We start from the raw sequence: 12,419 nt of genomic DNA, 5'->3' as shown, positions 1-12,419 counted from the left end.
CCAACATTTGTCTGGTTTTGCAGTAAGACCGCTATGACAAAGGAAAGGAGAAGCCGCAGTAACAGTTTTCCAGTCTTCTTGTTGGGGCTCACTCATGAATTCATGTATACTTAGTATCAGCTCACATGGGAATATGGGTCCCGTGGGGACTGGGACCTTGTCTGTTTTATTCACTGCTCTGACTTCAGCACCTAACACAGTGCTGATACATGGTAGATACTTATCACTGTAGGCTGAATGACCTATAATAAGACCACATAACATACAGCGCTTAAGAGCATCTGGAGCCATGCTGCCTGGGTCCTAATCTCAACTCTGCTCCTGACTAATTAAGAATGTGAGCAAGTGAGTAACCATTTCTGTGTTGCAGAACCCCCATTTTTAACTTGAGATGGTAATAACATATATCTCATAACATATATCTCAAACTTATGGAGGTTAAAGGGATTGATGTATAACCAGTGTTGGGAATGCACTAAAAATGTTTATTAAATAAGTAGATTAATTAGTTTGCATGCCCTACTTCCTTTTCCCTCACTACTTAGTTTTTTTTGGGGGGGGAGGGGACTTACATTAGAGTTTGTGAGAACACATGCTGACAACTATGGACCCAGACCCAAGGGCATTTCTGTCTTAAGACCTCTGGCTATAGAGCTTTCGATTCCTGTGATGCTCTGAAGCATCACTTTCCATCAGTTTTGTTAATGTTCTACTTGACTTACCCTTCTTGATCGAGAGTTCCTTGAAAGGAGACACCTTCCAAGAAGGTTTGATTTAAAGTAGGAACTAATGGTTATGGAATGAATGCATAATATATTCCATGAATAGCAGTCTTGTGTGTCTTCTCTTGCTCACTCCTAGGGGAGGAATCACAGACCCCTCCCCCAACTTACAGGTGGTGGTTGTGGTGGGGGTTGGGGTGGGTGGCCTTCTTCTTCTCTTTTTGTTTTCATCTTACTAAAGTATATTCCAGGTTCTTCTTTATCCAGAATCCACCAATGTCATATGTACATCCCAGTCCCAGTCACTCCAAACCCCCATCTCACTGTCATTCTGGCCAACACAGTCGCTATTTGATCACTACCTCTCCTCAGCCTCCCCAGGTAACCCCTCAAGTGCCCCCAGTATCTGTTCTCTCTTCTTGTCCCTGCCTCCTCCACATGGCTTGTGATCTTTGACATTTACATTGACCATCTTGTTTGCCCCTGTCTTTTATTTTAAGTCAGGTCAAATCCTATTAGTGAAATATATAAGAATTAGTTGCAAATAAACAATTCATTGCAAATAAAACATTGTTTTTCATGGGCTTTTGTTTTTCCCATTCACCCTCGTAAGCACCTCAAGCTGCCCCATTGTTCATTAGGAACACTTTTTCCCCCATGGGTTACAATTTCTTTGAAAACAGTATTTTTTTTTTTTAATTTTGCTCTTGTTTTCATTTATGTTCAAAGTTCTGCTGGCCAGAGCTATGATTTATTGCCATCTTTACCGGATTTAACTGACATCCATGTAAAGAGTCAAGAAGCAAAGTAGATGGTGTGATTTACCACCAGTCCTGTAACACTCATCTTTGTCTTCGAAGCACTTCCCATCTGCTTAACGGGGTGGACATGACATATGGGAAATATTTAGACAATAGTACAAGCCAGTTCAGTAGATAAAACCATCTGAACTTAAACCATTTGCTCACAAGCTCTGAATTGCCCTAAAACCACTTTAGCGTGGGCTCACTCGGCACAAACATAGTTATGCATTTGGCTCTTCTTTTATTGTGTCATTTCTGTCTTAACTCCTATCCTGTTACAATCTCCATGAGAATCAGCATCTCATCTTCTCCTTCATCTGCGTATTTTCATGGTACTCAGAGTAGACCTGCATGGATGAGGCGCTTGGTGAGGGCCACTTGTGGCCAGGTGGTCACTGCATCCTGAAATGACCCAGTTCTCGGCTCACTCTGGGAGCAGGTGCACCAGGAAGGGCTGGCAGGCTCCTAGGTTGACATCTCCCCCTGAATTCTCAGACATTCCTTGGGCTTCTAGAAAGCCTCACTAATGAAACTGACTTCAAGGCGCTAATTCTGCGGTCACACATCCCGATTTTTCTTTCCTAAGAACCATTTTTCTTCTGTGTCTTTGAGCGCTCCACCCCTCAGGGGAGTAGCAGCAGTAGATTGGTTATGCTAAACATCCCACCTCAGGGGTTTGATTTTGATTTTTTCGCAGCAACCTAGTCATTTATATAGTCAAGATAGACTCATCTTGAAACTTAACAAAGCCATTTAATTTTTTTAAATCATAACTCTAGATAATTTGTATCTATATTTCTAGTCCTCCCTTGAATTCCCAGGGAATACTCTGTGAGGCAGGAAACTGAAGTGCATGCCCTTCGTTACTGTCTTTTTTTTTTTTTAACCTTTTCTCACTCAAAATGCTAATAGTGCAGAGATAAACACAAGTCTTAGAGCGTGTTTATGTTTTGTTTGTATATACTCTTTAACCAGAAAGCTGTTGTGGGCAAGGCAGGCCCATAAATGAAGACATTAATAATTCTAGGTGTATCCAGAATATGTGACATAGACCATTATTTTATTTTATTTTTTTCTGTCCTTCAGTCTTTAGACCTGTGAAAAAGACTTCATGCTTGGGACCTGCCCCTTCAGCCTCTCAGCTCTGCAATCTCCCTTGCTCTACAGACTGTGTAGTATCTTCCTGGTCAGCTTGGGGCCTGTGCGTCCATGAAAGCTGCCGCGATCCTCAGGGGAGAAAAGGTGAGTGTCTTGTTTGTGTCTGCTTCATTTACTTCCAGTGTACACACAATTATTCTGGTAGCTAAGTAGCCGATTAAGCCTGCTTAAGACAATATTTGTTTGTAAAATGTAGATAACCAATTCAAGCCTGACAGCATTCCGTTATTAGGGAGGCCACTGGGGACATGTGCATGGAGCAAGAATCTGACCTTGATTGACCTTCCAGTTGGCTCATAGCTGGTGACGTGACTATTACTCAGATATGGTAGAACAGTGTTTTATATGTGTAGTGGTTATACTGGGGAGATTAGACGTGATTTCTGTAATCGCACCAGGAAACAACTGTTTTGCCTATTTTATGTTCAGATCTCCACATGCTGAATTTGATGTTCTGTTTCAGATTTTTATGAGGGGCATTTATGTGTTGTTTACTTTCTGATGTCCTTGGGCTTAAAGTAGAGTCTTCAAACTTTATATGCTTGTTTAATTTTGTAGGCCTTTGTAGTCTTGTTTCCTTTTGTTTGCTATTATATACACATCTTTGTATTCAGAAGTTCACTTTTGGTGACTCTTCTCTTTCATTGACCCTTTGGTTTGTATTGATACTGTGTTCCCTTGAGTAGCAATGCTAAAAAGAAATACTCCTTTTTCTAAGAGAAATGAGCTCCAAGGACATTCTAGAAATTAGGTTGTGTTTGCTGAGCACTAACCCTAGCTATCACATGAAAAGAAAGGATACATGGCCAAGGGCTTGATGCTACAAAGCTGGTGCTCTCAGCTTAATCCTGTGTCCATTTGGAAACCCACGGTTTAGCAATGCCCAGATTGCTCACAGGCACACATGGGCACGTCCAAGTTCACACACCCATGCTCTGGGCTTTTCTCTTTATTCCCACTTTTCATTCTAAAACAGAAGAGGATGTGTGTTGACTCTAGGTTGAGGAGGAAGAAGCTAATTTTAACTCTTTTATCAAATAATAGAAAACTGGATCTCAGTGGAACCTGGAGGTGTGCAGTGGAGAAGCCCGTGCTACTTTTTATTTAGACTTGTAGCTAGAATGTCCTCCAAGCCTCTTCAGTTTAAGAATTATTTTATTAAAGGGGTGCCTGGGTTTAGCCTCTGCCTTCAGCTCAGGTCATGGTCTCAGGGTCCTGGGATTGAGCCCTGCATCGGGCTCTCTGCTCAGCAGGGAGCCTGCTTCCCCCCGCCCCCGCCTGCCTCTCTGCCTACTTCTGATCTCTGTCTGTCAAATAAATAAATAAAATCTTTTAAAAAAGTTTATAAGAATTATTTTATTAAAAATAATTTCCCATTAATGCTAACACCCACAAGTTATTGTCTTGGGGTCTACATGTGTATAATTAGCCTTTGTAAGTCTCCTAGATTTGCATATGAGACTCCCCCGCGTGACTTACATGTTATTGGAACCAACCCTCCTACATTCACCCTGTGCCAGTCCATTTAGATTGTTGTCCGGAAAATCTTGGAAGATCGGACTCAGGCTCCCACAGCTACTGTGGCCATGTCTGGAGATACAAAGGCAACTCTGCTGTGCTGAGTGCTGCCTTTATTTGCTTTCAGAGTTGTAGAATCCGACCAAGGCAAGTGGGCCTCATATTGTTTTATAACTTTTTGTTTTAAGTGACAGAAACCCAATTCAAACTGGCTAAAGCCGAAACTTAGTAGCTTATATGGCTAAAAACAGAAAGGAAGGTAGGACTGCAGCCAAAAATATCAAGAGGTGAGCAGTATCACTCTCTCATTCTTTCTTTTTCTCCTTATAGACTTATGTTTCTACAGTCTTCCATTCTTTTCTCTTTCCCTTTACAGTCTTCTATTTCCCCATCTCTGAGTTCTACTTTTCTCTATATTAGGTTCAGTTTCAGGCAGGACCTCTCCATGGAGAAGAGAACAGCATTGATTTTCCTTCCGTCTGTCTGTCCTCTGTTGCACTTATGTATTCTTGTTGGTAGATTTAGTTTTAGTTAACAAATGCCTTTTAGTGATTATTCATGCCTTTGGGTGAGGGATAACAAGGCAACAAAAAATTTCTGTAACTCTTTGAAACACTCTGATTTAAAATATCTACTTTTTAAAGTTTGTTAACAAAAAGTCCAGTATAGGACGTTCTAAATTACTTCAGTGATATAATTATTTTCTGTTTCTTTGGAGGTAGTATATTTTAGCATTATTTTATCCAATTGACTTTTGATTTAAAACAAAACAAAACAAAAAATCAGGCCCCCCCATCTCATTCTAATAATCCAATCTCAAGTACATAGAACTCCATTTGGGATTTCAGTAAGGTAGATTGTAAAAAGTCTTTCAATTTCATCTAAACTTTCAGCATGGCTTGGGAAGAATTGGAAATTGGAGAATGAAGCTAAGAGATTGTTTTCTTTTCTTTTTTTTTTTTTTTTGAAGAATGTAGTTTGATATTTATTTAGTATAAAAGGTTTGTGTACAGTGTAACAAATACAGTTTTTACAAATCTGTTTTGGAAATGTGGTGGTTGTTTATTTGGGTTTCATACTCTTAATTACTTCATCCATCAGTTTTTTTACTTCTTTGTGTCTGGTAACTGCTCGACTCATACAGTCCTAAAATTTAGCTCCGGTCAGCCCACTTCCACCTGGTTTGTGAAGACAACATAGCTTGCCTTCCTCATCCATTACTACTGTTAAGGTTCCAGTTGCCAGATGTTCCTCCTCTCCAGTAGGGTCAACTATGAGCAGAGTGTCATCAAATACAGCAAAGGAAGTTGCAACTGGATGAGTTCTAATATTCAAATAACTTTTCTTCTTTAAATTAACTTCTGCTAAACCAGTTTCTTCATTTATAGTAACTTCTGGCAGCTGTACATTTTTTAAGGCTGCTAACAAAGCAAATGTACAGGCATCCAAGATGTTCCCATCATAGTCAAGGCAAATGATATCACAGTACAGAACCCAAGAAAGCTTTCCTGGAGAAATGCATAAGTCTTCTTTCTGAATTATCTGTGAATTTTCAGTGACATATGCAATGAACTGGCTAGCCACTTGGGCCTCTTTTCCAGGAGGTTCAGACCGAAATCTCGATGAACACAGAGGTGGTAGATCCACATTAGGAACAACATATCCTTTATCAGGGGCATCTGTTGGTGGCGCTGCAAATTCTGCCTTAATTCCACAAATTACTGTAGTATTTCCCAGCTTCACTAAAGCAGAACCATCTGCAGTACTAATTGAACCTATGTTGACAGTTGTGGTTCTGAATTCACCAAGTTCTCTTCCATCAGGACGGCAGTTCTCTTTCAAAAATCTCCTGTAATACTCCAGAGGTTCCACAGTTTTGAACCCGGCCGCCATCTTCCCACCCACGCCAAGATTGTCTGTTTTCTTGATCCTTAGATCCATTCTTTCCATATTTTAGGTCTCTAGATTTAATTATGTCATAAAATTGAGATGTACACTTTATGTGGAGGAATTTTTTTTCCTCTAAAACATGGTAATAAAAACAATATTATTTTTATGATGGATCAATTAATTTTGTTCAGCTTTATTGAAATATAATGGACCTACAATATTGGGTAATTTTAAGGTATGTGACATACTGATTTTATATACATGTATATAGCAAAATGATTGCCACATAAGGTTGTTAATACATCTATTCATCTTCACATAGTTACCTTTTTCCTGTGTTAAGAACTTTAAGATCTACTCTTTGTATCCCCATGTTGGTTGCAGTGTTATCCACCATACTAAAGATGTGGAAATAACCGAATGACTACCAATGCATAAACGGATAGAGGACATATGCTGTATACACACCTGTGCGTGTGCATGAGCACATGCAGCCACAGATACATCCACTCACTCATATGTGTTTATAGTGATATTATTTAGCCATAAAAACGAAGGAAGCCCTGCCATTGTGACAACATGGATGAAACTTGAGGACATTATACAAAGTGAAATAAGTCAGAGAAAGACAAACATTATATGATCTCACTTATATGCAGATTCTAAAAAACCTGAAATTATAGTAACATAGGGTAGAGTGTTGGTTACTAGGGGCTGGGTGGAGGGGAATATGGGGAAATGTTGATCACAGGATACAAACATCCAGTTATAAGGTTAGTAAGTTCCAAGGATCCAGTGTGCAGCATGATAAGTATAATCAACTATACTGTATTACATACTTGAAAGTTGCTAAGAGAGTAAATATTTAACATTCTCAACACTAAAAGAAAAAGAGGTAATTTTGATTCTAGATCATAGATAAAGTAGAAAGAAATGTCTTCCTTAATGCTTCCAAGAGGAGTCCTGGAATTGAATCTCATTGGCTGGTTTGTGTCATGTGATAATCTTGACCCAGTCACTCTGATTGGCAAGTCCTAGGCATGTGCCCACCACTGGAGGGACAAAGTTGGCCAAGCCTCACCACTGAGAGTCAGGAAGGGGTGGCTCTCTCAAGGAAATATGAGTTGCCGATACTGTAAGATGGTAGGAGTAATGCTGAGGTTAAACTTAATAGATGTTTATTAAATACTTTGTCCTCTTTGTTCTGGGCCATAGAATTTCTATAGCAATCCAGAGAATGCTTTCTTCCTCATTCTGTGTTGTAATTTTTGTTACTTGAGCAAATTTTCTCAAAACCCTTTGTGAAAAGTGCTCTTTCAATTTTTCTTCCTTTAACTTGTAATCTTCCTTTAACATGTAACATTGAACCAGTCTGTGGAACTCCACTGGGAAACATATAACATTCAGACCCCTCTGTTTGCCCCCTTGGCCCAAGATGCTTCCATATCAAACCTTTTCTTAGCCCCATTCCTCTATTGTGTGGGTCAACTCTTGCAGATTCACTCCGGTCCATCCATTTATTAGACATCACCTGTTGTGGGGTGAATTGTGTCCTTCAAAAAAAAAAAAGGAAAGCTTCATTCCTAACACCTCATGTATGTGAATATGACCTTATTTGGAAATAGGGCTTTGCAGATAGACTCAAGTTAAGATGATGCCATACTGGATTAGGATAGGCCCTATTCTAATGACTGATACAGAAAGAGGGAAATTTGAACACAGAGATACTCAGAGAAGAATGCTATGTAAAGGCAGACATTAGAGTGATATGTGTATAAGCCAAGGAATGCAAAGGATTGCTAGCAACCACCAGAAGCTAGGGAGAGACATGGGAGAAGTCTTTCCCTGGAACATTCAGAGGGAATATGGCTCTACTGACACTTTGTTGGGCTTCTAGCCTCCAGAACTATGAGACAAAATATTTCTGTTCTTTTGCATAACCCAGTGTGTTATTTTCCTTTGGCAGCCCTAAGATTCTAATATACTGCCCAACTTTGCATCAGCATTTAGGCTCAGCAAGGATGTGACACTTCATAATATTTCAAAATTAAAGTGTAGAGAAGTGAACCCATTTGTCCTGAATCCCACAGGGATTTCATAATGGCCCAGGCCCAAGAACCTGGGTTCCTGTCTCCCTAGTCTAGTGTTCCTTCAAACACTGGGCTTCCTTAGTGATTCCCTCCATAGCCTAAGGAAACTTGGATCAAGGCAGAAGTCCAGTGTTAAGCTTAGCTGAGAAGTGCTCTACCCACATGCTCCCCATTGGCCAGTGGGACCCATTAGTCTTGAGAGCCAATAACTGAGCCACTGTAGGAGATAAGGCTTGCAGCATGGGATTTATCTTAGCTCCAGCGTGTCACCTGTGGGGCGAGAGAGAAAGTAGACTGCAGTTGTGTGAGAAAGGAAAGGTGTTCCAAGAATAGCTTGAGAATAGCAGGTATTTGGAATGTATGTTTTTTGCCTCAATTAGTTTTTCCAAGAGAGGTTCAGCCTTTGGAGCTCAAGGAGAGGGTGGAGACAATAGAACTTCTCACCTGAAGGTCATAGCGTCTCCTCAGCCACCTGAAGAATGTAGGGTCACGTTGGGATTGATGAGAACCAGTCTCTGGTCTTTAGGCCCATACTAAGGCTAAATGACCTGCCCTAGGCACTAAGTAATCACAGACAGAAGAGGCTGTATACAGCAATGATTATTATTCAGGTCTGGGAGTTTGGCATTTTATAAATGCTTCCCTAGAGCAGACACAATTTTGATTTTTAAAGTCTTGCTAAAATCTGCCAGGACCACCTGCTACTAATCCCTCCTGGGAAAGATAAAGAATGGAGTTTCCCCTCTAGGGAAATGATTCTGTGCCTACAAGGAGTCCAAGCATGTTACAATGATGGTAAGCAATCTTCTTGTTATTTCTACTGACTTGTGAGCGAGAGGTCTGGGATCTTCCAATCTCAGCCTGTCCCATGGTCCTACCATGGGGTCTGCCAGAGTCACTGACTGGCACAAACTAAAGGTAATTCAGAATTCCACAGAGGCCAGAACACACAAGCTAATGCATTAAACATCACAAAACTCTGGGATGTAAACTGGACCGTTTAGCTTTACATTTGAATTCCCTACCCAAAGAAATGCAGTGAACCTGTAGCAAAAATCTAGGATGGATAGATATATACACACACATACACATTCTTTGTTATTTTATACTCTATTATATATTTTAGAGGATTTGAGGGAAATACCAGCAAATAATAATAAGAAAATGAATGTGCAAAGTTGGAGATAATTACTTCTTTTTCTTCACTGGTCTTTTCCCCACCGTGTTATTGCTTTGGTATGTTCCTTTTGTTCCAATTAAAAAAAAAAAGGATGAAAAAAAGATGAGGATGAGAAAAGGATGGAAAAGCATTTAATGTTGTATTACCTTACAGAAGAAATTAGTTACCCTAGAGATGATCTTAATATGGCTGTTTTTCTAAGGCAGGCACCCTTCAGTCCGGAAACCTGTAAGCTCTGTGGCTGTCAGCCATTCAGAGTATATTAACAAATCAGCCATGGTCCCTAGCCTTCACACTTTCCACCAGGTCTGTGATAGGCAGACAAGGGAAATAGTACTCAGCAGGTTGGTACTTGTCAAGCGAAGCTAGGATGCCTTTCAGAGGAATTTAAATTGGATCAGGTTTTATCATTCATTGCTTTACCTTTGATACACTCCCAGGGAGTTATAATTAGAGGTATGTGAAAGAGAAATAACCTGAAAAAATTGCTGATGGGTGAACTCTATACATAAGTATAGTACATTTAAAAAAAAATTCTAATACAGAGACATACATTTATATGACATCCTTGTCCCTTTCAGACATATTCCAGAAAGACATCCTTGTCCACAGAAGTTGTTTTAAAGAACAATTTGATGGACGCTTCCTGATACAGTGTCACAATAGGTAACTGCTTATGTGGTAGGACTTCAGGGTTCCTTAATGTCCCCAATATGATACTACCCCCAGTCATATATCCAAAGTTTTAAAATCCCCATAGAATAAGACATCTTGAAACTGAGAACCCATGACTGTCTTTACAAAGACAGTCTTTTATGCTCTGAAACAAATCAGTTTAGATAACACACCAAAGCAGGGAAATACTGCATGTTTTAGATCTTATATAACAAAAAGGGGGGAAATTTCCATTTTTCATCCTTGCCTGCTACATAGATCCACTTATGAGAAGTCTATAAAATTATTTTTGCTTTGTTACAGAAAATGTGTATGCTAAGAGATAGTTTTTTCTATTCCCCCCCCTTTTTTTTCTATGTCTGTGTTAAGAGTGGGACCATGGGGAGGGGGACTTTCATGCCTAGTTCTCATTCTAAGTATTGAGAGTTCTCATAATCACAATTGCCCTGTCATTGCTTTTTCTTATTTTCTGTATTCACAGGTGGATGCGAACTAATAATGGTACTGTAAAATGCTGAACTTGTGGGAGGGTGGTTGATTTCTAAAGAGTTGGAGTCAGTGTGCTCAGGGTCTTTGGTTCAAAGTTGTTACCCCATGTCCAAGGCTGCCAGAGATGAGGAGCAAATAGATACCTAAGATGGCATAAACGTCTGTTGTCCTTGGTCAACGTGCTAGCTGCTGCTTCAAGCCTGTTCCGGTGGTAGTAGTGTGGAGACAGTATTGGCCATGAACAGCTTCACAGAAGCTTACATGGACACTTTCGGGCCATTTGCACCTGAAGATGTACAGTCATCAGACCTATACATCCCATGTCTCCTTGAATTTTCCCTTGGCTTCATTTAAAAACAAACAAACAAACAAAAAAAAACTTTGGCTCATCTACTGTTATTTGTGTTTCTTCCCTTTTTCCTCTCCAACCCACAATTCACTCTATTCTAGAATTCAATAGAATATATAGTAAGCCAGTAGAATGTATACTAAACTTTGGGTTTATAAAAGAAAAAAAAAAAACCCTGCAAATACCAGTTTCATTAAAAGTGGATTGAATCTGTAGTCATTAAATGATTATTAAAACTCCTTCTTGCTGCCTCATGCCTTAAATTCCACTATCTAATCTGTCCACTTTCATTTGAAGGAAATGGTGCATAGTCCCTGCAGATTCACTACATGAGTCGGGCTAGAACACATCACACACAAGAGCTGACTGGAATTCTTTCTTATGAAGAGGTGATATCTGAAAAAGTCCTCCCCTGAATTTCACACATATCCATTTAATCAATAATGTGCCTCGGGAGCAGTAATGATGTCTCGTCTGATCTTAGTTTTCACATGCATAAAATGAGAATAGCAACCTACAAAATAGTTTTGCAAGATTTATTAATTTGGGTTAATATAAGTAAAGTGGCTGGCACCATCTTGGGAAAGGGTAGATGTTTAATTAATGCAGTGCCTTTTCCCCTTGTTGGACTATATGCTCTGTGAAGAATAGATTTATGTTTTCTGTTTCTCCTGTGGCTTCCCACAGTACATTACAGGGATCTACATATGGCAGTTAATGTTTACTGAATGATACGATCTGATTAATATGGAACTCGGTAAGTGAAGGTAAGTGGTTGGCTGGCCCCAGCCACTGTGGACTTGGCAGTCGTGTATCTTTCAGAACAGAAGCACCCGGGGGAAGCCTGATGTCAATTGCAGGCATGAACGTGGATGTGTGATTAAAGTTAAGCACTAACAAGAGACTCCAAGGTTTTTGTTTTATGCTGAGCTTGTGCTGTGATTTGATCCTAGTTACAGTCAGGACAAGGGCAGCACAAATGAAAGACTAGAAGAATTTATTGACTAAAGAGATGTAGTCTGTAGATTTACGGTGAGATGGATGCAACTTGATTTATAGAGGGAAACTGCGCATACACCTCAATGACATGAAGCTCTAGGTACCAGGACACCCGAATCCTCAGTAAAGAAGACTGTTTCTGAGACAGTTGTCAAACCTTATCAGTCATGGAGACCCGTGCTATGTGTTGCTCAAACAGATAAACTAAACAAAGACAAACATAAGACCATCAGTAAGCAGCATATGGACATTACATTAAGAATAGAGGTCATCCAAGTTGCATGGCAGTGAGCCCTTGGAGCTCATTGTAGTCTGATGGCCATCGAGTGCAGTTGGAAACCTTTATGTTTCCTGTGTCTCTTCCTTCTCTCAGGAGGGGAGCTGAACACTTCTGCAGATTTTGTTGTAACTAACTGATGATACAGACTTGTAGGTATGAAGTATGGCAGAAGCCATCTATTATTTTAATTGTCCCTGACCTTAATATTTGCAATGCCATGATCCATGCATGTAATCTCTGATAGGCTGAATGATGCCTTCCCTCAT

General features: G+C 39.9%; 2 protein-coding genes across 2 annotated transcripts in view; one reads left to right on the top strand and one right to left on the bottom strand.

Annotated features, from left to right (window-relative positions):
- THSD7B (thrombospondin type 1 domain containing 7B) overlaps nucleotides 1–12,419 on the top strand; it is a 568,622-nt gene that overhangs the window by 89,708 nt on the left and 466,495 nt on the right. Inside the window, exon 5 of the mRNA XM_046018222.1 lies at nucleotides 2,612–2,767. Within this exon, the coding sequence (XP_045874178.1) occupies nucleotides 2,612–2,767 (156 nt within the window). The remainder of the gene's footprint in view (nucleotides 1–2,611; nucleotides 2,768–12,419) is intronic.
- On the bottom strand, nucleotides 5,167–6,094 carry LOC123950293 (exosome complex component RRP43-like). The gene has a single exon (XM_046018035.1). The coding sequence runs from the start codon at nucleotides 6,092–6,094 to the stop codon at nucleotides 5,348–5,350; it is 747 nt and encodes a 248-aa protein (XP_045873991.1). The 3' UTR covers nucleotides 5,167–5,347.

Source organism: Meles meles, chromosome 9 (assembly GCF_922984935.1).
Source record: "Meles meles chromosome 9, mMelMel3.1 paternal haplotype, whole genome shotgun sequence".
NCBI classification, from domain to species: Eukaryota; Metazoa; Chordata; class Mammalia; order Carnivora; family Mustelidae; genus Meles; species Meles meles.
Note: the sequence above shows the minus strand (reverse complement) of the source record. Positions and strands in the feature narration are given on the sequence as shown.